Here is a 24,913-nt window from a genome sequence, read left to right as displayed (position 1 = left end):
GTACACTTCGTCGTTTTTCATTTATTTACATCAAAAATATACATTTCTTATCTTTTCCATGAACTGCTACAATCCTTATCCATTACTTTTCATGCAATTTAATACAAAGCTTGATATACCAGTGTTGTACAGTATTAGCAAACTACTGTAAACCCTTTTGTGGCCCTATATTTTCGCGAAAGCATTAATTTCAGATTTTGCTTCAATTTGTTGTTGCAAATTGGGTGCATTTCCAATGATAAAACCAATAAGTGAAACATTTTCGCGCCCCATGAGTTCATGAGTATACTACCCCCTCTTGCAAAAGTCGCGAAAAATATCAGGCTTGCCGTACTACAGTATACTAATGTCCTGTTACCAGTATATGCAAGTTTTTCATATAAAAACATTCTGTCCTTGGGTCAAGTTCGATTCGGGCTCATCAATGAATGATACATGTAACTTACTTGTGCCTAAAACTTAAAAGGATTGACGTTGTTCTTATTCTACTAACGGTATGATAAATGTTCATGTAGCTCATCTGAACTTGGCACATGGTCATGTATTACAACTATTCACACTATAACATTGTCTAAGAAAAAATCAGAAGGAGCGGTCTTAGTATGCTTGAAGTGTTCCTGTTTGGAAGCACTGTTGGGTGCATGAGGAAAATGACACAAATATCCTAACAACTTTTCATACATGTACAGCACCCAATTCACAGGATCTCTGAAGTATGCGTTAGTGCTGGCCCAATAATAACTTGCACTCCTCCTTAAACAAGAAGCATATTTACAGTTCAACCCAACAATACCTTAACCAGCCCTCATGAGCTTCTGTTTGAAACGCTACAATAAATGACAGTTCTTGTCGGAGTCTCGTTAAGCAGTATGAGGCATTGGTCAGGTTGGTGCAAACTACATGTATGACAGATTAAATTTATCTGCTGTTTTGATGAAATGAGCAATGTTCAGGTGGAATCTAAATAATGATGGTCTAATTAAATAAAAATGCCTAGTAGTACATTAATAGGAGTTAGAAGTTAAGTGAATGAATGTGTTCGTACATCTTCAGTCTTCATCATGTTTCCTGGTTCTTGTGTGGTCAAGTCCTTGTTGGAGGAGTTCCATCAGCCCAGATATATGTGGAGAATGTTAAGTGGCAGTGACTAAGAGCTCCCTTTAAAAACCTTTGAACTCAAACAGGAAAACATGCAGCAACACAACCACAGAACAAATGATTTTACTCTACAAATGATGATGTTTCACTCATTGAAGCAATAGCAATACATTTTGAACAATCTTATTCAAAACATAACTTCAACCAAACATATAATCTCGAAAATATAGATAACTAAATATTAGAAAAGAAAAGAAACCAAGTAAGTCCAATTTTATGGCCCTCTTACATTATGTCTCTATACCAACCCAGATCGAATCAGGGGCGTGTCCAGGGGGTCTCAGCTGGACCCCTCCTGCCCGCACAGATCGAGTATAGATTTAGCACAGGACATGTTCGATTGAGGTCTGTGTTACAGATATGTCACGGCCAAAATGCTAGAAAATGGCATCTTTGGCATTTAAGATTTTAAAAACTTTTCAGTATTCCATGATGGATACCCCTCACGCTCACCCCTCAGGGATTTTTATTGCTATGGCATTCAGACCCCCTCTGCTCAGAATCCTGGACACGCCCCTGCATTTCTCCACCCTGGGGCAATACATTTCAGCTCCAGCTACTGTTGATCAGGATCGTCTTAAGCAGCACTGTTTCAGTTATGCCAGCTTCCCACATGATTGCCTCTCCATATTTTGTTTCCATTATCGTTTTGAAACACACTGTAGTGATTATAGAAAGTCTATGGTTGTGAAGTCTTCCTCTATTCCAGTCTCTGGGACAACTTTCCAAATAGACTGTGCTGTGGAAGTGTCAGTGTTGACACATACTTCTTTTGGAAGATGCAGTACTACACCCAGCATGCCCTATCACACACAAGTAGTAGTCTTTATACTCAAGGGAAGACAGCAAAGGATCAACTCATGCATGTATTTCATTTGGAGGAGACAAAATCACAATCATGGCCTGGTGGTAGAGGCCCAGAATGCTTTTAAAAAGACTTGCTGCAATCTCTTCAATCAGGACCCCATATACATGTACCTTTCCTCTCTAGGTTTCATGCAGTCTCTCTGAAAATATGAACATTTTGATAGGTGAGAAAATTTGTGGCACTAAGAACAGACATCTGGTTCCATCATTACATCTCCATATCCAAAACAGATAGCAGCTCAGATGACATATCATGAGAGAGCAAGTAGTCTACTAGATGCTTTGTAGAAGTAACAAATTTTCCAAGCGCATGATTTTATGACAGTTTCAACATGTTCAATCCAGATCAGTGGGGAGATCAGTGGTGTAGTGGTTAGAGCACCGGGCTCATAATCAGGAGGTTGTGGGTTCGACTTGTCTTGACCATAACTAGATAAAAATCTAGGTTTCCTGCAGCCACTTCAGTGTCTACAGTTCTTGTTGAAGTAAATCATATACTATATTGAGGCACTGAAGGGATGCTGGATGTGCCTAGCATTCGTGCCTCTCGCAAAGCAAAGCAACCTTAGCAGGGGAAAAAGTTTGCAGCCAAGGTTTAATGAGTAAAAGAATAAGGAGAAAAATAACTCTTTACCACAGATATTTATTAATTTGCGAAAATATCATTATTGATATGCATCACAGCCTCGATAAGACAAATCATATAATATTTCAATCCAAATTTTGATTCTCAAAGATAATTTACATCAGGCACAGCCAGTATTTTATAGTTTGAATACAACAGACCAATGAAAGATATTGTGCTTGCGAGTCCAACAAAACTACGAAAGGAAGAAGACAAGAGAAAGGCTAATACTGTAAACCCCTTCACTTTCACAGTATTTTCAGGACTTTTATGTAAGGTGGTCAAGATGCAAACATTAATGGTGAACCAGTAGGCCCTAATCGCTGGGAAAACCAATCCACTCGCAGAATTTAATGGTAGTGAGATCTGAAAAAGATGCTCTCTTCGCTAAAAGTTAGGACCGAGAAAATGGGTCTACACTATACACATACAGACAGTTGAAAATAGTACCATACACTGCAGAAAACTTTGCCCGACACCTTCGTCAATTCTCCACCATATTTACTCCAACTCCACCCTCAATACTGAGCTCACCTCTCTTTTGTGCAATTAGGGCACCGACCAATTCAACCTTGACACAATTTCAAATCGTCAGATCCACAAAATTGATTCCGCATGCAATACATTGACATTGAATCGAAATATACCACTCACCTTGAGGATGTGGAGTTAAAACCATTATGCCATTCATTTGCCATTAAATACCCTTCAGAGTAGAAAAAAATAAAACACCAATGCCATTAAAGCAGCACAACGTTTTTAACATGATATGATCCCTTGGGTCTTTGGAGACATTGGTGGGGTCCGAGCCCGGTGTTCGTGGCTTCAAGGCCATCAGTAAACTCAAACCCAAGGCAAATTCCAATAAGTGCATATTCAGCGTTTTTTACACCTTCAGCCTGGTTTTGGACAAGGACAAGGACAGCTTCAGTGTCATCGGGAATGGTTGTAAGATTTGCCCACATGACATCATCAAATGATGTCACATGATGGTCAAAATATGTCCACATCACAAAAAATGTAAAATCTTCAGTTGATTATCTACAGACAGGCTTTTTCAAAAGTGGTCATCACCTGAACTAGTCTTGCACCAACACTAACAGGGATTTTGCATACTGTGCTCAATGTATTTTGTATCTAGTTAGGTGAAATAACTATACATTTACATTTACATGCATTGATCATCCTCATAGCCTGTAGTTCAAGTGGTGAGATACTAACACTGAGTTATGGACTCATGAATATGCAAATCACTTTAAAATCGTGTATTTTTTATGCACCGTAAACATGCTATTGAAGGACAATATCTTTTATGCATGATATACATTCAAAGCACATTATTTGATGAGCGTAGTTGCGGTTTCATGCACACCATATACATACTTAGTATCACATCATTATCATCCATTACTGGTGGCAACATCTGTTTCTAACAGTCAAGACTCTCCAGATGTTTTGATGCAGTCCTATTCTGATAATGAGCAATGTACATATCCATCCCCATGCTGTACGATAGGAATTATCATTTTTGGCTCACATGCTGACTGAGTGCTCGAGTACTACGAACCAGAACAACTACGTCAAGTGGCTGAGAAGTTCACTTGGAACAAGTCTGCCATCGTAAATGATTCAATAATTTTTGAGTCCTCGACGGTAGATCAAGATGTACTTCTTGTACTTACAGCATTCGTTATTTGCTGGTTTATAATACTCAGCCAAAATATGATGTTTAGGTAAAACACTAGTGAACAAAACCTGACAGGGATGGCACTTTGGAATACATGGAAGCCCGTAACTTTTTCATTTTAATTTAAGGTCAAATCATATTTAACTTCTAAAAGACTAGTACCACCACCCTTCTAAAAATCAAAAAAGTAGAATAAGTATTGATGAATGGTGGAAAAATCTACCATAATAAACCAAAAACAAACAAAGATGGTAAACTAAATACATGTAAGTAAGTTACATGTAAGATGCAGTTCAGACATGCAAGAACTCAGCGGACACTAACCTTCAGTCTCTGAACTACTGCGATGGACTATTAAACAACAAAATTGAAACAAAAACATAAAGATAGACAATTTTGAGAGACAAATGGGAAGCATAGGTTGAAAGCACCAATGTGGAGGAAGTTTCAAATGGACAACTAGTCATGATCTAAACGAAGGTGTGACCAAGGTCTCTGATTGTCAGATTACTGGAGAAAAGGGAACAGGTAAAGCAGGCAAATAGAAAAGCAAATGTTACTTAATGAAAGCATTTCATGCTGAAGGACAGAAAATGAATGAAGGACAGCAAAACCAAATACCCAAATTGAAAGAAAACTTTTGACGAAATGAAATCTGACAAATTGTCTTGTATAAGTATTGACCAGTAATTTGACAACGCCGTAAAGAACTGAAAATTATTTTACCCCATGTGGGCCTGAACAACCTGGCCTGATGTATTTGGTCCACATGTTTATGAGCAAGTATAGATTAATCTATAACTGTTATAATGTATGATGATATTCAATACTCTGGTGTGTTTGATAACAACATACATGTAATAACTCCACACCATAGGGAAAATATGAATAAATTCTCCTAGTATACTCAAATATCTTGCTACATAGTACCTGGGCCATTGTACCTTAAGGTTTTAAATGATTTGTCACGACAACTGGAATTAACATACATGAACACAACACACATAACAGTACAGAGCAGCAGCAGCACCTTCAACTTAAGTAAATACACACAGCGGCGAAGTTTAGAGTAAGCTGAGTGAAGTTTTGATCTTCATTTGGTCATTCATTGGAATGCTGGACAAATCATTGAGAACGCAAGGTGATAAGCCTGCGATCTTTACTTTGTATTTTCCTGTAGTTTGACTAACTAGTGCCATTTTCTAACACCAAGTGACACAAAATCTGCCAAATTCAACTGGTAATTGTAGGTGCAGTTTCTGCTATGACAGGCTGGATTTTCATTGCAAAACCATCCCTTTTCCTCAGTTGAACACGTAAGCAGTAGGCCTTTAACTTTCTGTTGTACCAGAAACTCAAAACTTACTCAATGATTTGTCCAGAACATTGACCATTTGGCTAATAGCACCATTCTGAAAATCTGAAGCACGAGTTCCTACTACCGAAATGTCAAATGCCTAAGAAAACGTCACCATCACACATGATAAAGTGGCCTTCCACCAAATTTCGAATACGTACTGAGATCGCCATTTTGATAAAACGTCGGCCGGTGATATTCCTCCTCTGGTGTAGCACCTAAAGGCAAGTTATTATTTGGGACTACAGTCACATGATCCTCTGACGAGAAAGCTATAGAGTTTGAACGATGCAAATGCATATGATTTAACTTGTTAAAGTCAGCTTCACTCTTGACATATGGAAGGACTTCTTGTCGTTTTCGTTCTTGATTCTGGTCATACTTTGCCTAAAATGAAAAATAGCGATTTTCACTTAACCTTCATAGGCAGACAGAAAGCAGATGACCAACTAAGGTATTGGCAGGGTAATTGACCCCAAAATGTACTGCCTGGTCTTTTAAAGATAAAACAAGTAAAAACTTTCTACTAAAAGTCTAGCTGAAAGCATCACGACTAGCCTTATTCAGCTGGTGGTGTGTTGTACTTGCTCAACTCGGGTATTAGCCGTTATCAGTAATAAGAGTTTTCAAAGAAATCTTATCCTATAATTTTGTCAGGGTAGCCCACACAGGTTATGTCTAAAGATACTCACCTTATTATATAATAAGACTCCAAATATGGCTAAAAACATTCCCATGACATTCACCGATGTGACAGGATTTTGCAGCAGCATCAACGACACTGTGATGATCATTATTCGTTTCGTAGCATTGGCAACGGCATAACTCAGGGGCGTGACTAGAGCTAACACGGAGAAGGCAATCACATTCTGGGCAAAATTACAGAAACCATCAACCAGGAGCAGAACAAATGTCCGCGTCCAATTGGGACTGTGTACCTGAAATATAAAGGAGAAAGCAATCAGATTGTTATAGATTTAGTTGAAAGCCCAAGCTCATGAGGAAATCACGAAAACCACACCTCGAGGGTGAAAATAGGATGTTGAGGCTGATTATTCATGTTGATAAGTCTCTGATCTGATTCTGAAGGTGTGAAAACAATCTCTTCTAATCTTCTCTTTAATTTATAGAAAGAAATAATGCTATCGAATCCATACTTACAAAAGTGTGGTCTGTGAGAATCACCCTGATATCTAACATCAACCAGAGTGGTATGAATAACAATGTTGCTAACCGCGCCAGTACCATCAGCAGGTACAGATGATGCAGTTGTGTATCTTTTAAACACTGAAACAAAACAAGGAGAATGTTTCAGATGGATCAGCTTACTTACAGCATGCAGGACAAGGAGAAAGCATTTCTTTCCAACTGCTATGAAATATTTGTTAAACTCTGTATTTGATACAACTTCAAACTACAAGCGTTTTTGTGGAGAATTTCAATGAGGGTGAAATCCATATTTTCCCTGGGTACTACATATGCAGTGTATTGAGATGACTTTAAAACTTTAGGTGCAAAGAATTTCTCAGACAGGTCATTTTACCCTTAGATTTTTTTTTATCAAATCGTTTTTTGAAAAGTTTTGTATCTGAATTGAGTTCAACGTTCAATCCTGGCAGAAGCACTGATGGCTGAACACGGTGTCCAAAGATGCTGTAAACAACTTACTTTTTTTGTGTATATACTCTGGAGTGAAAATGTGAGGGCAGCACTGAGGGCACTAACTAAACCAATGGAGTTGAAAGATAATTCTGTGACAGTTGCTATCACCACACCAGCTATGATTGGTACCAACGACAGGTAAACCTGAAACAAAAATAAATACTATGACATGATTGCTTGAAAAGGAAGAAGGTTATCATTTGAAACTGCAGAATCAAAATTGAGATAGAATTATGGCCCATCTAGTCTTGACATGGTCTAGGCATAAAGATACTCTGAAGTCGAGCAATCTGCCTGTTGATGGAACACTGGTCTTGACTTGAAGACAAGCAACAGACTAAAGGATGGATCATGACCAGTGACATAAAAAAAGCTAGACTTCTGAAGCATGGACCATGCTAGGCCGGGACTACATCGATCGATAATGCATTTTCCCTGAGGCTAAAGCACTTACTTTAGTTGTTTGTTGTTCTCTCAGAAGCACTCTTGATAAAACGACGACAAAGAAAGGCATGGTTGCCTTCACTGCAAATAGGAAGACATATTGATCGAGTATCAAACTATCATTGGTCAATATTTAATCATGGATTAATGAAATCTAAGAGAAGGAATCCTCGGAATACTCTGTCAGTTGTTCCAAAACCTATAAGCCTGCCCTAAACCATATCAAGTTATGTACATTTCATTTATTTTAGCTTCTACTTAAAATTGCGATCTTGTCAGTAATGTCATGATGTTGATTGTTAATGTTATGGTGAAATCTCCAATCTGCGTATTGATGTGAGTGCGACTGTCCGAGACTCGGTCGCTGTCTTCACCTTGTCTTTGTGGACCAAACTACATACGCAGACATATCTCCCAACCACCCGCCATGCGGTGGAATCCCCGAGTTCTGGATGTACGGTCTTTTGCCTCGTCTTTACCTTTACAACTACTTTTTATGCAACAGCAGCACAGTTTTACACTCAAATATCTTTTTGATGCTTACCTGTGTGTGCATAAGATACTGGCACTTTCCATATACTAATGTGACTTGAAACAGAGGCAAAGAATTTTCCTAAACCAAGTGGTAATATCATCTTCCACCAGTAACTCCAGCTGATGTGACGTGTTGTGTCTTTGAAATTTTGACACTTCAATATTGGAGGTAAATAAAAGGATATGGAGAGGAGCTGTATCATTGTTACAGTCACAGGGTATGGGAAATCATTCAATAACATCTTCCCCACCACATTATTTGTGGCACTGACTGAATACCAGGCCATACACAGAAATATTATTCGGGTACAATCTCGATACGTGTCCGCGTCCGGCATGTTGTTTCTGTCAATTATAAGCTGTTCGGTCTCGCTGATCTTCCTTTCTCTTGATTGGCCCATAACTAAAATAATTACTAATCCACAATTGAAATAAATCACAGAGATATAATCCTCAACTGATATTAATCGTACACCTTTCTTATAGAAATACACCAACAAAATCACCAATTGAATAATTATCACAAGTCGCTTTGGCAAGTTTGGGTTGAGTTATTCACTGCGGTGCTTCAACATGTCAGCGCCCATGGAAAATAATTTTTGGCAATATTTTCACGATCAAATTCACTGTTTCTGACTATCCTTTGAGATATCCCATGTATCCAGTGCGTCCAATCCCTACTTCCATATGTATTCCTTCTAATGAAATGTATTTGGGGCTATAGTACACGTCATTGGTTCGGAAAATCGATATTTCATTTTACCTGCAGACAAAAGCAGGTTGTTATACAGTGTCTGTCGGTGCCGACAGCCGAGTGCATCACCAGGTGACAAAGCTGCAGCTGTGAACCTACTTTTCTAATGACTTCAGCCACAATACAGATGGTGGAGATAAATTGAGAACTATTGATCTGTCGCTTAATTGGACAGAAGGTGCAATTTCTTGCTGAAATTCCGCCAGATGCAGATGTCCACTCGTCATAAATTGCATAGCTTTCTCTATGCGCATTCATAGAAGTCTGGTTGCTCTGGTATGCTTTGCCTTGGGTTTTCTGTGCATACAGCTCTATATGGTGAAATATGTCTCCTGGAATGACAACAAGGTACACCCCATCAGACTCAGTGGATGCCATGGGAATTAATGACGGCTATCACAAATGTAGCCCCCCCCCCCCCACATATTTAGATCATGGACGGCAGACTCCTTTCTTATGCATATCAGTTGCTTCATACAGAAGGGTCTGTGTGAACTCATATATTCGTGATGGCTGTCAGTAATTCCAGTGACAACTCCTGTCACCCATTTGTTATTGTTTAGAAGTCTTTCTTGCCAAGTTTGGGATTTCATCAAGTAAAAAAGTGGGTTTCTTGCTAAAGTTGATAGGCCCTCCACATGTAAAAAGATTAAAGTAACCTAGTAATTTCAATTTATGATTACAGGGGAGATAACAATGATAATTTCAAAAGATCCTCATCAATTGTTTATTCTTTCCAGCATCTATCAATCGTGGAAATCAGTCATGATCCTAGTGAAGTGTCAGAAGCGCTTGCTGTGCAATCCTATGTGAGTACACGCGATATATACATGTAGTTTTAAAGACAATTTTGTACACAATCACCCCATGCCAAAAACTCAATATCTGTCTTTGACCCAAAGTGGCTACTTACATGTATGCCTGAGCAGGTCAGAAATTTCAGCCCTAATGGGGTTTTCCCTGCAGCAGTTCTGATGATGGCTCTCTTTCCTCTCTGGTTGTATACCTCTTCATTCTTTCAGATCAATATCCAGCACTTTGCGAGAATATGTGCTTCCAGGAGCATGGTTGTGACGCTGATAGAACCTTCCATACTAACCAGAATAGTCAACAAAGAAAACAAGGCAGCAAAATGTCGCTATCTTTGCATTAAGGAGACAGTTACAACATTTTCTATCATGGGAAATAATTTGCACGAGGTGAGAAGTCAAGGGATTTTGAGGGATTTTGACCTCTACTACTATCACTACACAAGATTTCTTTCAAAATCAAAATTCATTGTAATATTTTGGTTGTATTTAAAACACCCCAATAGAAAACCAACATATTTTGTCAGATGCATTTCACTACCCGTATATATATGTTCTTTTTCCCTCTATCTAGGCTGCTTTGGTTGAAGAAATGGAAAAGGAGAAATTCACTGTTATTCCAGTATTACATAAGGACCCCAGGCATCTCAGTCTGCTGACTGGTAAAGCTGAGAAAATCAGTACTCATTTCATTTTCCTGCGAAACTTTCATGTTATTCACCTAGTTGTGTTTTATGAGAGGCAAGGCGGCTTCCTTTGGCATGGACCAGTTCGATTCAAAATGCAAAGCCGAAATGTGATTGAACGGTTGAAGTTTGATGCAAAGTTACTACGGTTTGGGCACTATCCAGGTGCTTATGACACGTAAGTATTAGTTTGGTCCGTTACTAGTTAAGTGACTTGTCAAATACCACAATCAGCTCAGGTGCCGAACATGACAAGTTGGTGGAACTTAAGTCTTCACTAAACTGACTTTCCACTACATGTATGAGTAAATGCTTTTCCTACAAATCTTTTGTAGTCTTTATTGATATCACACATTGTCGGCAACAATCTCATAATGGATCACTTGATGGATGCACAGGTGGTCGAGGTGTGCGTGTGGTATGGCTCGTCAGCACTAGTAATGTATAAAGTCTGCACCTGGCACATCATTATAATCGGATATTAAATTGTTCCATGAAGAATATGTCTACTGTGTTGGAGGATTGGGCAGTGGCTTTTAATTTGTGTATGTTATGTTAATTGAAACAGTTTCATATTATAAATATGTATTGATTGGTATTCCTACTTCATGCACTGTTCCATTGGACTTATGAGCAACGGGTATGAAATATATAGTTTACATTGAATGAAGCGATTTTATCACTGATTGGATGGAATCAATTCTTTATGATTTTTAGAAAAAGTAGGTTTCTACTTCTGCTTCAGTTTCTTAGCTGATAGAACTAAAGTTTAGTAAAGACACGGCCTTTCAATTCCAGATTTGATACTGCTGAGGTCACCATTGACAGCGTCACATTCCGTGCACCACGCTACCCGAAAAAGTTCCTGGACCAAATCCCCCACGCAAGATTCATCGAATGTAACTACACAAGAGCTCAGGAGTTTTATCGTTTGCATTCTAAGGATAATGGGGAAGAGGCTGAAGCATTCAGGGAGGCAGCAGCTGGTGTCGTGCGACGAGGCAAAGCTTACTTAGACAGCATTGGTGTTAGGTTCTGGATGAGTAGTGGCACATGTCTTGGTAAGTTGAAGTCTAAAGCGCCCAGCAAACAAGCGGATTTTGTTGCTGCAGCAATAACCACTACCACATGCAAGAAACATCAATATGGCCCATCTGTGAGCAAAAGTGATAATCTCTCGGTTTGATAGTGATCAGAGGTTGCGGCATTCACCAGTGCCTGTGATGATCACCACAGATTTTTGTCACATGTAATCATGATTACAGGTCGTTGCGATAAAAATCACTTGTTTGTTGGGCACTTCACGCTGAGGCCGTATAGTGTACGTTCAACTGAATTACCTGTGGTTATCTCTGTGCTTCAGTTCCTGACAAATCATCTTCTAATGTGACTGGTTTGACTACTCCTCCATACTTGATGGCTTATTTTCTGCCAACTACCAACATAGAAAAATCACTTCCAAGCCATGTGGCTTTTAACTACTGCACTAGAATACCATGGAAAACTTAGTTACAGCCCCCCAAGTAAAGCTAATAGTGGCTTACTGAACCCATTGTCCATATGTCCTTAGGCAGCCATCTTACATTTTTTAAACATCTCTTTTTTCAAGAATGATAATTGACTGCTCAAATCAAATTGCCATCTTGTGCTTAATTACTCCAAATATAGAAAGAAAAGTGTCTCTGTCCTAATAGTATGTAAATAGTCCTCATATACTGTCTGATTTATGGTACCTGGGCAAGGACATCAGTTCATTTCCCAAAGATTTGTTTAGTGTCTATCTATGTAGTCCAATGCAACATGGTTAATTGACATTTGAGATGTTGATATACTTCAGGCTGGTTCAGACAGTGTGACATCATTCCGTACAGCAAAGATGTTGACTTTGGCATTTGGATAAAAGACTACAATGAGAAACTCATGCCAACATTTGAAGAGAATTCGATGCCCATCAAACATGTCTTTGGAAAGGTAATAGGTGTACAATGTAGTTTTGTTTTGGTGGACACTGAACGCAGCTTGAGATAGGTGTTGGGAATTTGGTGTCATGTGCAAGACAGATTACATGTAGATGACGTTAAGAGCTCACAAGATGGTAAGGAGTTTAGTTCTGCTAACTACATGTAGATGGCACTTCTGTACTTTTGACTATCTTTAGTGGAATATACCTTTAAAAATGACATTTATAAAAAAGTAGTGGCTATAACCTGACTGTTACGGAGGACTCTGTGTGTCTGAAAATAAAGTAACATCATTTGAGCTGTGGTGCAGTAGTTTATTACATTTAAAATTTTTTTTTGAATTTTTCAGGTGGCAGATAGCTTTGAGCTGTCTTTCCAGTCAGATGATGTTAAACTTGACATGTTCTTTTTCTATGAAGAGGAGGAGTACATGTGGAATGGCGGCACACAAGCAAAGACGGGCAAGAAATTCAAGTATGTTCCTTTGAGAATGAGTTTAATACAAAATGCTGTAAAATCGGTCAGGAGCCATCACCTTTCTAGACGCAGGACAACTTCTGTCGGGATAAGTTTCATTGGGAAAAACCATATTATTCTTGCCCATTTATCCCAGTGAAAGAAAGAAGAGACAACTTTGATTTGACTCCGTATCAAAAAATACAAGCTCTGAAAATGTTAATCTAAGTTCTGCCCCCAAGATCACAACCACTTGTGTTAAGGTTAAACTTCGTCTTTCAGATATTTCTTTCCCAAGTTTACACTCTGTTGGACATCCTTCCTCGACCTCAAGATACGCATTCCATGTGAGACATTGTCTTATATTGAAGCCAACTATGGAACAAACTGGTTCACGCCGGTCACCGAGTGGGATTGGAAACAGAGCCCGCCAAACGTAAGGGAGAATGGAGTCTGGCCGCAGGATGAGTGGGATGAGGTTATTCAACTGTTGTGACGGCTTAAAGGGACTAATTTCTCCATGAAAGCCTTGCAAACTTTATACATGTACAAACAATTTACATTCATTACGATTCAAACTGCCGTTGTAAGGGAATTCAATGTAAAATTTTGCACTTGGTACTCTTGTCTGTCTTCGATGTCGATCGTGTATTGCTCGTTTTTAAAATGTATGTGTTTGTGATGTGTGTTGTGCATCTATTAGAGTTGTTGGCTATTTATGACTGTAGGGATCACAAACTGCCATAATAAGGATGTTACAGCCTAACTGTTGGGACTGGTACTATCTGGAATAGTCACCAACTCTAGTGTGTCCTTTGCATAGTATCAGTGTTCACTAGTTGGTGTTTTGAGTACTCTTGTTGCAGTAATTGCATTCAGCTTTTCAGCTGACATTCAGCTAGGGAAACCAAATTCATTTGATTAGGTTGATGTGTACAAAAAGCACACAATATGAATACAATTCAGAGGAATACGTCTCTGTCTCGAATCTGATTTTGTATGTGCAACTTCTGTGCAGGTTGTACAGGTTTATAAATGGTGCTAATTAAGTTAAGAATGTGTATAGAGTAGGTCATAGTCTTCATAAAGAAACCAGGCCAGAAAAGGCTGTAAGGATGTCTCGTTAGGAACTAAGACATAAACTGAGGATGGCTAGGATGCCTGCGCAGGTATCTGCAGATAGAACAGACCATTGCCATGTCGGAATTGGTATTTGTATGTCCTGATGTCTTGCTGTTGCATGTATTAAGTGTGTAATGTACTTCTTTTGATCAAATTTTTCAAATTCAGAGTAATAAATGCTGGACTTTTTGATGATGTATGTCTTCTTGATTTCTTTGGTTGTGACGGAATTGGAGACAACCAGAATTGAAGACGACCTCATTACTTGGTTGTGATTGTATTACGGTCTACTGTAAAATTGGACATGAGTCATTTCGAGTGATTGCCACTTGGAGCACCGGTACTATACACTTTAAATGATGCATCTCGACCACATTGAACCAGCGACGCCATCCGGACAAATGACTGCAGCTCCGTTCTGATGAGCAAGGGTCGGTTGACGCGGGCTTATCGTTCGGGTCGGTTGTGCCGTTGTCCTTGACTTACGGCGCTCATCTCCAGCCAGATAGATGGCGAAATCATCTCGAGAGGAATATTGTGATTTTCATACTTGCCAAACTGAATAAATCTACGACGACCGCAGTATTGAAGGTCAGTTAAAGCTGGAACCTTGGACATGTAGTTGATGAGATTACAGGCACGAATATAGATGGGACATAGGAGTGCTTACGCCTCCCCCTTCCCCCGGCGAACTATTGATTTTCCAGCAGTTTTCCGCAGTGACAACGTAGGCCCGACGTAGATGGGTTTATTGATCAACTGTCGCTAAAGCGGGGACTCCGGATTGCGACTTGTGATGGTTGGTATAAATGTGTGAAATAGTAAATTGCAGTCATTATTTCGAAATGAAGCTGATGGTCTGACGCGAGAATTTCGTAGTAGCACGCCAACAGAATTATAACGATTCCACTGATTGTGACCACAGACAGGACTTACCATAGGCCCAAGCGCAATATACCCCAATAAATGTCGTGATGGTAATTTTCCTTCTTCTAGGTTTAGTTGGAGAGTTGGAAACGTGGTTCACGTGGTAGGCACTCGGTGTACAACAACATCATGAAAGAAATCATTGTTTCCATGAAGTAAAAATAGTAGCATCTTCAAATTTCAACAACTCTACTCTGACGACCCATTGACACCGCCCGCAGCAGCCGATGTCTTTTTAATTAATTCATTATCCACTGCCCACTTGGAAACTACAGATTTGTTCTACAGTTAATCCATCAAAATCACATTTGCAAGCTTTGACTTTTGTCTCCCGCTCCAGTCAGAGACCGGGGGCACTTTCCTGGACAAAACTACCGTGAAATTTTTCTTCTTTCATCCGCGGTGATTAAAATTCTATCCGTCATGGACAACGGACGCTTGGGGAGGTTACTTGCCGGTGTTGTTTTCAATCTTCACTGTAGTATTTTACGGAGATGACAATGTGTGCCCCGGGGCGGTCTTCTCCACCCGTCTTGACCACGAGTCTTTAGTGTCCTGGTTGTTCCTCATTTCACACGCGTCCCCTGCCTCATCAGCACCCATTATTTCCCCTCTTCCAAAAGAGTTCATTTTCTAAAGGCGTTCGAGTGATAAATTTTCATCTGCGTACAATACACGTGCGGAAGCGTAGCAAATCGAGTGAAAAACTCCCAAAGTATAAAAGATTTTGGTCAAAAAGAAAAACGTATGCAAGTGGTAATTATTATAATGTGTTTAAGACACGTGATAGCCGGGAGAGAGTAACGAGATTTTGAAAACCCGCCTGCGGCATGGCGGCGTTGTTATTTCATAATACGTCTTCAAATCACGATTTTCTTGTTCCACGGCTACACTAGCAAAATACATAGATGCCTTAAACACCATTTTAACACAAATTCTCTTCTGTGACTTCAGCTGGGCATAACGCGTATCTCAAAGAGCCCCAAGAGACTCATTGTTGTTGGCAAAATTTAGGGCGTCTAATTTTCTTTTTAGACTAATTGAAGCGGAGAGCTTTGAAGCTAGCCATGTATCAAAAGTGTTATTTTATTTTCAGGGCATTGTGTAATGGTTAAGCGGTTGAGGAGAGCAGACGGTCTCAACACCTCAAGCATTCAGCAACCTAACTGAAAGTGACGTGACACTGAGCTTTTCTGATTAAAAAAGAAACCTTATTTTGAATGGGCGACATTTCCCTCAGAGGTGAAACTTACGAGTCGCGTTTTGTAGGTATACCTGCGCGTTCCATAATAGTTAGTAGACTGTTATGCAACCTTTTAAATCCCCATTATGTCAACAGCAGATGCTGGGTGGAGGACCAAAGGCTCAGGAGGTGTTTTGGTGATGGGCACTGACCCATTCTCCATAGGACATTTAGCTAGATCAGACGAACAATAGAGATGAACATGTATAGATGACTAATAATCGCCCGTGAAAAAAAATGTCACGGTCATTCCATATTGTATGGTGACGGCTGAGGTATGGTTTGATAGAAACCCCTGACCTTCAATATATATTACTAGCATTGTACCCGTGGCGCAGGCAGGTTCAAATGGGCTATACCTTGAATAGATTGAATTGCAATGAAAATCTAATGCAATATAAAAGGAGCAATATCGAAGAGACAAATTAAACCAACCATTTGTCCACAGACTCGGACCTAGATGTGGCGTGCTGTGCGCGTGCATAAAAAGTATATCAATTGGTCCGATAGAGATGATGAGGCAATGTCAATATGCCTCGTTCCTTAGTCAGCAATGTGCCCCTTTTTATACGGAGAAGAAGGAGAACCCAGACAGGCCTTCACATGTCGGCTTCCAAATGGCTCGAACCAATTGCACTAGGCCTATCACTACATGTAATATAACTTTAAAATGCGTGCTCCTCCTACATGAGCATGATCTCGGGCAAGGCACTTAGTCGACAGGCAAGCTAGAAGTTCAGCACCGTGAGCAGCTCCTTGATAAGGCCATGCGAAGTTCAGAGTGCCTCTTCAAAATCCCTTCATAATCAAGGGCTAGCACTGGCTAACACAGCACCAATAAACAATAGACCACCAATTTGACCCCAGCTCCTTACTGCGGGAAAACCCGAGTCCAGCAACCAAAAGTACCAAAAATACATTTTTGTTTACATTTGAACTGCACACATACGTTTGTTTACAATTTCTTTCCCCGCGAAATCTCGAAGATCAGGTGACCTGCAATCGTGGATTAAAAATAACATTAACCTTAGTTCAGCTGGTCAACAGGTACAGGCTGTTCCAATCATCCCCCTACAGCCAGCTGTTCAACCGGTAATGTTAGTCACCACACAGGGAGTGCAGGTAATTGATTAAGCCCCTGCATAACTAAACAGCAATGACTTGGCTTCTGTGAGTGGTAAGAAGAATTGACAGTGTCCGATTAAAAATCCCTCATTACTGCTCCGCTGAAGTAAATCACCGAAAATGAACATGACGTTGCATCAGAATAACATATCACCTGCAAACGTGCAAAATTTCGAGACGAAACACTACCCCCAAATGGCACTTTATCGAGCCGCCTTATAGTGTTATGATATGGATAAAAAGGGCACAAGTTGCGCATCAGTTGGTCCTGGAAATAACTTTAAAATAATCTCAACGCAAGAAGCAGCGCTTGATGAAATTCTAATTAGTAATATCGTTCCGACCGCATGTGGTCCGTGAAAGGACGATAAGCCGCATATCCAGTCCATGGCAGAGAAGATATCGGTATTGCTCTTGCCTCCGAGCAATGCCCCTGAGGCGTTTGAAAGATAGGGATCTGGCGGAGATCCTATTGGCGCGGCTGGCTGTTGCTGTGGTCGGAATTACGAACTGACAATGTCGCGTTCGCCTATACGCTGCGAAAGGCAGGTTTCGCGACTCCTACGAACGACGAAGCGAAATGTGCGATGGACCATGCAGAACACCAATAGATCTTTATTCCAAAAGACAACGTAAAAACATCTTCAAGCTGCAGGTGCGGATATTACCGGCAGTGAAAGTGACTGCTACTTTAAACAGATGTCAAAATTCAAAGACATTTTTTTGAAGAACGTAAAATCATAAACCTTTTCATGTACATCGAACATGGTCTGTTGCACCCTTACTGTCTTGGCAAATCATATGTATATTCACAGACAAAATGCGCTTGCATTTAAGTCAACTCTAAGATAGGATCATTGCGGAGTTCTTAGAAGACATCTGCTCTGACTCGAGGCGGCACGCAGACTCAGCAACTGAGTTGGCCATTTGAGTTCTCTGCAATTCTCCCGAGCCCTTCACCCTGGCCCATCACAGCACCAGGGCCAGTGGCGGCGGAGAAAGACGACGTGGGAATAGAGCGGCCTAACTAGGCGATCTGGCAGGCTAATAGCAATGATATTGTTGCACCTTGCCGTGATCCCGGTGCACCAGCACGCTTGGTTAGGCACATCCAAAGGAGGAGGATCCTCTTTTCAAAAATGTGCGAATATCCCCGAGAGGGAAATTCTGGCTGCAGTCATTGACGCCGAGTGATGGGGCAGAATAATTGAAACCCTTGTTAAACCACGATAGGCAATTTTTGAGATACACTGATTTTTGAATCTTACAGTTTCCGGCGTGATACAGTCTCTTTACCGGGTTTGTTGGAATCGAGGCTTTCGCGGAGGCGTTGCTGTCATATGTCGTCAGCCACCTATGCAAAAAGAGGTATATTTTGGGGATAATGGCGCTGAGACAAGTTGGGGAATGCTTTTGGCTACACTGCTAGTCTCAATTTGATGTTTTCCTGGTGACCAGTCATCCCTGCATGGAACACATCCAAAGCCTCACCGACTCATCGGGTGTATGTGTCATTCCTTTGTTTTTGATGAGACAAAAAGAAGTTGATTCAGAGGGAATTATATTACAAACCCAGTGATGATTAACAATGCACCAGTTTTTATTTCTCAAAAAACTTGACCATCTTTTAGATGACTACATGTAATGAAGATACTTATACCGCAACTTCTCACTATGATAACAACTTAAGACCCTTTCCTGACAGGGTGCAAAGAGACAAAGGTGGACCATGGACAGTAAGTTGTCTGACGCCTCAAGGAACGCCAGAACTGTTTTAATGTATACTCTTTGTATTCTCTTCTACCTTCCCTTCAACTACTGTATTGTGATTACAATTATAAATTTAAAAATCCTCAGTTGAGACTCTCTGTCCTGGGGCGTCCGTCGTGACCCGCACCCTAATCATTCAGGTGACCTAAAGCGTTATCAGTAACGTTAGACCTTATACTCGTCGTGGTAAAAGAAATCCTTTACCTCCAATGGTTCATTAGACTCATTACAACTTCGATTTACTCCCTTGTCATCCCCTGGGGCGAATCAAACACAAATTATAGGTTATTAAAATCAGTTAAAGTTATCATCTTTTTACTTGACATAAGAAAAAACTGTCGTGTCCTTTCTGTCTTTGACTTAGCAACGAGCGCGGTAAACAGATATGGTGTCAACACGGTTATATCAAGATGTCAAATCTTGGCGAAGAATTAGCCGCGGTAAAAAGGGTGGGAGTGTCGGGTGATCTTGCGTTAGACACCACGTGGTGTCATCTTGCCGCCAGCGGTGTCATCCTGGTGATCATTATCTCCCAGAATACAATGCAAGCATAATGGACGCAAGGACGCTTCCGGAATCCAAGTTGTGTAGAAAAAAAGCTTTTTAATATCTGAAGACTTTTAAATGTGTCTTTTGCTTGAGATTTCAAAAGTTATCTCCTCCCCTGGAGCAGGTTACCGCTTAAACGTAGTCATAACACCCGTATCTCGTGAGTGGAGGACAAGTTTTGGTGAAACCGGAAATAGAAACAATCAATACAGGATCGGTTCCAGAAAACGAGGATACGCACTTTCGCTCAAGACCCATGATAACGACATAGAGGTTACATACCTACATGACTAAGTCTGGCAAACGTTTTGATCGCTTCTACATCTAGACTTTTCGACTCTTCCCAACATCTCGAGGAAAGCTCATCAGTTTTTCCCAAACTATCCTTAGGCACGTTGAGGTCGCAAAAAAACCCAACTAATGAAATCCATCCTTGCAATCGAAATCATTATGGTAAAAAATGGCGGCTACTTTTAAACCAACCGCGTGCGATTACAACCAAGGCGATCATCGTAAAAATACCATTTTAGGAAAACTGACATCTTTGACAAAAATGGATCCCACTTATTATCATTTCAAACAACGCTGTTTCATCAAGGAGCCAATCTGGAGGTGATTAAATTTCACCAAGACCATTGTTCCTGTTAAAGGATTCAAACATTCTCTAATCTCACCCGGGGTCGGTTTCAGTGCGACACGCCCAAGTCGTTATCTTTGTCTGTTGTGGATGCGAAGGATGCGGGCATCTGGTAATTTTTATACAAAAATAAGGAAATAAAATAAGATGAGTGTTTGTGTATACAAGTTTATTTACGAGATGAGAAACCATCTGATGGCAAGAGAATCACAAGACATCACACGAGAAACCAGTTTTGCTTTGAATCCCTTACTCAGGGTTGAATGGATTTAAAAACATTTTAAATGCCCGTGAAACTGAATTATATATCTTTCATATAACTCTCTTAAAATAGTTTAGTACTACGACCCATCATTTCAATGCTGCTGTCAATGAGAAACTTTAATTTAAAAAGTCTGAAAAAGACGTACATGTGACCCTTTAAACGAAAACCGGTAAGTTTAATGTTGCTAGAATAGGACGGATTTTCGATGAAGAGGATGCGATATCATTTTCAACCAACAACCGTTCTCCACAAGATCGTTGCAGTTAACCAACAGTTTAGAAACTACCACCGCTAAGACCTGTTATTTTCTGAAAAGGACAGCCTTTTCATTACTGATCAAAGGTATCAAGATGGTTTACCAGATCATTTTAGAATAAGGGTCCATAGTTTTGGACCATAATTTTGATTCTAATATCCGGGTGAAGCCCCTAATTGCAGGCCCTGTATCGTTTTAACAGATTAGGTGTGAAACTGCATTCAAGTTCACTCACTTGAAAACAAGCGCGCTTGGATTATATTGAAAAGCAACTGAACCTGATATTTGGTTGCTAAGTCGGACAACGAGCATACATCTCACACACATGATGCTGTTTGCTAGTTTACTACACCTAATTTACCTGACAGCGTTTTCGTCGCATGAACAAATGATTCTTACATGTATTGTTTTAGTTCAAAAAAGGATGTAAGTGTCTTGTCAAATGTCGAGTGAGCATCCCTTCATCGTTCCGATTTTCTTCTGGTCTTTTATTTGTTTTCTAATATTTCGATGACATCAAGTATCGTTTTTGTACTTGGTAACATGACGGATATTTCAAATATTCACACGATTATTCGATGTCTAGTAGGGTGTTTAAAAGAATAGAAGCCATAATCTGGACTTGATTAGAAAGGACACTGTCCGTTTACCCCTCGGCAAATACTAGTAATTAACGAGCAACACTTCCACTTCGGTCCTGCCGCCAGCCACGAGCGACCATGAGGTCTCAAATTTTTTTACGGAGGCCCACTTCAAACTTAAGTGTCATCAGCATGTAAATTATTTGCCTGATTTTTAATTAATTGCCCAGTGATTTACCTGAATTACTTTGTCATTTACTCCCGAGCTGGGTTTGATTGACCTAATTTGAAATAAATCATCAAACGACCAGAGCGCTTGGCAACCGCGGTTTTAATTTGACTTTAATTTGTTGAGAATGAAAAACGATCCTTTATTGGGACAGAGTGCAAGTTGGCGTTCGTTCCTAAAAAACTGTTTGACGGTTGTCGTTTTATTCTGGTGTGGTAACTATTTCCTTTTGAGGGATCGTTGATCATGACCATGAGCCAAGAAAATGAAATGACGATGAGGATGATAATGATGATGGCGGATGAAATTAACTCGCAAGGCCACAGCACAACAATCATTCGTCGGATTTTATACCGCAAGCAGTGGGATATCCTAGTTCGAAACCTCAGCGCAACCCAAGATAGCCTGTGCAGGAACCCTTCGATGGATCAGTCGATCATCTATTAATTACCCTTGCTATCATTGTCAATGCGGCCCGTTATAAGCTAGAATGACAAGTGGAAAGGCTGCTGTAGCCAAGATGTCAGGCTGGCTCCACCCTCTAGCCGTCCCGACACGGCTTCTCTCTGTCTCCTCACACAATATCATCCGCCTGCTGTCCCATTCCGGCGAGTCAAAAGATGCATCGCTTGACTTCACCTGCCTTCAGCTAATGATAGGCCTGTCAAAGCGATTCCCTCGCTCCGTGGCCAGTTATGAGAAAATTGTAGCTCCGATTCTCCGTAGCCGTTTTTCTGACACCTCTAAATCGGCGGTGGCAATTTTGGCTTTGGTTGACAGTTGCTAATTCTATGGAAGTCTCCCCCTGTCCAACCGCCTGTCAAATCCGTGAATATTACCAATTTTCTAGATATTCAATACTTCACGCTTTTTGTATGAAAATTCACACGGATGTTTGACATGAGGGGTTTCCATGGGTGGACCAAGGAGACAGGTTGTCTCCCTATCTGATCATCAGATCCAGCTAGATACCTCCCTATGAGATAGTTTGTATCGAGACGCTGTCTTGAACGCTGATAAAGATATTGTAAGGACTGCGGAAACAAACTATCGAATAGTTGGGAACCGATATTACTTCCGGGCCAAGATATTACAAGCCGGTGTGATAGTTCTTGTTGTTTCCCATATTTCACCCGTGAGTGTTTCCACACAACAGACAGCTTTAAGAGAGACCATGGGTTTTCTATAGGCAGAAACAGCGAAAAAGTGCCAATCTGTCTAGCAGCCTTCCCTTACAAAGATGTGAAATATCAAGAAACAGAAATATTCAAAAACGTTACAGCATTATCAAATTTCAATCACTCCCCGATGGCCAAGAAATCTTCTTAAAAAAATTCTTCTCTTGAAATTGGTAAAAAACATGGTGGAAGAACTTGATATACCTCCATCACGGTGCCTCCGCCATTCATCTTCTTCTTGACTACATGCATTTGAATAGACAGCGGAAATAGAGATAATCGCTAGAAGTCATCAATTTAACTGAGAGACTAAGAGAAGGTCAGCAGCTAACAATAAATCGAAAGCTCCAAGTTTTCAAACTGCTCCGCGATGATTAGCCTAACGCGCTTGTTGGCTTCTTTTGGTTTTCTCATCCGTAATCTCTTAGAAATCGTCTGCTAAAAGCCAATAACCGAATAGTCACTTAGAGACCATTATACTGATAATATTAATCATTTTTCAATCGCGGGACCTCTGACATTTGCCAAGGAAAACACTTGTCACAAGTGTTATGCGGTTGGGAGCATTTTGTGATGATCAGATTGTCCTTGCTGGGACTGACAATTGAAAACATGGTTGATGACGGAGACCTCGTCGCTATCACATGCTATTTATCTAATACAAATTTGTTTGATTACCAAGATAATAGTGTGATCAATCTTCAATCTAGTTATGCTTGAACAGATTTTCTCTAGCAATATCTCGGTTTTCTTCAGGTCACTAAAGGTGTCGTTGCTTTTCTATCCACGGACATAAACATCAAAAGCCTCGCGTCGATATGTCATAGTAATGAATGTTTGTTAGCGCGAAAGTTTGATAAATTCGGGTGCCAGTCATGGAAACTGTATTGGATATTAATGTCATCATTCTAGTAATAAAACGAAGGTAATCTCTCCTGTCTTAATAGAATTAACTAGGCGGAAGACATCCACCGGCAATGTTTATTGAAATGAAATTAATGCGTTCACCGTCTTTTCAAGATGGCTGATTTCGGATGTCGTTTTCTGGTGTTCCGCTGTTTCTTCCTATTGTTGTCGCCTGCGTCCAATCTCTGGTGCTGTGTTGCATCGCCGGCTGCCTTCATATGCAAGTGCTTCCAAGGTGTAATTAATTCCTGTCGATTCTTTTCCCTTAATCAACCATTTGTCGATTTTCACTGATAATTTAACGCCGGTGTAGGTTTGTATAAAACACAGAAGATGGAGAACGATGGCGAGTGGTGCAAAGACAGCACTCGCCAGAGAAAGGCATTTATTACATCATGAAATCAACATCACACTCCTAGCTTATAGCCGCATGGGTTCTAATTATGAAACTTATAACCATCATTATATATCCATATTGCTTCGTCGTCTCACGGATGAATATGAAGAATATCAAGTCCTGGTCGGTGAAAATCCGCGATGCCATGTCATAATGTTCCCGTTATGTGGCCCGGGGGCCACCACTGGCGTCCACGTCAGTATCAGTCCCGCGGCCCCCAGGCGCAAGTCTGGCATATCGTGACCAACAATACTGACTGGGATTCCAAGCAGAGCCAACGCCACAATACCAGCGCCAGGCGGTACGCTGGTGCTTCTGTTTCTCATTCTAAACCCTATGTGACCACTTGCACAAATCAAATATCATACTATTTTCATTAATCATTCCAGTTTGAGTTTTAAGACGGCCCCAAATAATTGGTGAAGCATTCATTGGTCATGGTGTTATCAGATGAAGTGTTGTTTGGATAATTGTTTAACCATTGTTCTCGAGCTATCATTTAAGTTTAAACGCTGAATGCGATAGTTAATTGCTATAAACCTTCAAAATAGATGTTTGCTTCTCAGATTTTAAGTAACTTCAATTTCGCATCTGTAGTGATTAATGGGGCATGGACGCGATGATTAATTGCTAGGAGTGCATTCCCCTACTGTGACAACATCCAACTTGCATGATGACTAGAGTTAGTGGGTTCAGAACTGCTGGACAAGCTCCAGTTCACTGAAATC

The 24,913-nt window shown here is 40.4% G+C and overlaps 2 protein-coding genes across 5 annotated transcripts; one reads left to right on the top strand and one right to left on the bottom strand.

Moving 5' to 3' along the window:
* Positions 1–11: 11 nt before the first annotated feature.
* On the bottom strand, positions 12–8,927 carry LOC135487320 (solute carrier family 35 member E1 homolog). Of its 3 annotated transcripts, XM_064770954.1 has the most exons (8): positions 8,345–8,927; positions 7,811–7,881; positions 7,363–7,500; positions 6,856–6,981; positions 6,387–6,632; positions 5,856–6,081; positions 4,662–4,688; positions 12–2,165 (listed from the first exon to the last, which is right to left on the bottom strand). In XM_064770954.1, exons 1-8 carry the CDS (start codon positions 8,733–8,735, stop codon positions 2,146–2,148), a joined length of 1,245 nt encoding a protein of 414 aa, XP_064627024.1. In that variant the 5' UTR covers positions 8,736–8,927; the 3' UTR covers positions 12–2,145. The 3 variants fall into 3 exon arrangements, 2 of the variants coding, with proteins under 2 accessions (XP_064627024.1, XP_064627025.1); XR_010446818.1 differs by having other exon boundaries at positions 3,305–6,081; XM_064770955.1 differs by lacking the exon at positions 4,662–4,688.
* Positions 8,921–14,317, top strand: LOC135487319 (ribitol-5-phosphate transferase FKTN-like). 2 transcript variants are annotated; one of them, XM_064770953.1, is made up of 8 exons: positions 8,921–8,998; positions 9,829–9,897; positions 10,111–10,287; positions 10,472–10,761; positions 11,382–11,644; positions 12,421–12,554; positions 12,894–13,018; positions 13,283–14,317. In XM_064770953.1, exons 1-8 carry the CDS (start codon positions 8,990–8,992, stop codon positions 13,494–13,496), a joined length of 1,281 nt encoding a protein of 426 aa, XP_064627023.1. In that variant the 5' UTR covers positions 8,921–8,989; the 3' UTR covers positions 13,497–14,317. The 2 variants fall into 2 exon arrangements, with proteins under 2 accessions (XP_064627023.1, XP_064627022.1); XM_064770952.1 differs by lacking the exon at positions 8,921–8,998 and adding an exon at positions 9,172–9,436.
* Positions 14,318–24,913: the final 10,596 nt, after the last annotated feature.

Source organism: Lineus longissimus, chromosome 4 (genome assembly GCF_910592395.1).
Source record: "Lineus longissimus chromosome 4, tnLinLong1.2, whole genome shotgun sequence".
Classification (NCBI taxonomy): Eukaryota; Metazoa; Nemertea; class Pilidiophora; order Heteronemertea; family Lineidae; genus Lineus; species Lineus longissimus.
The sequence above is the reverse complement of the archived record's forward strand: the minus strand, read 5'-3'. Positions and strand labels throughout refer to the sequence as shown.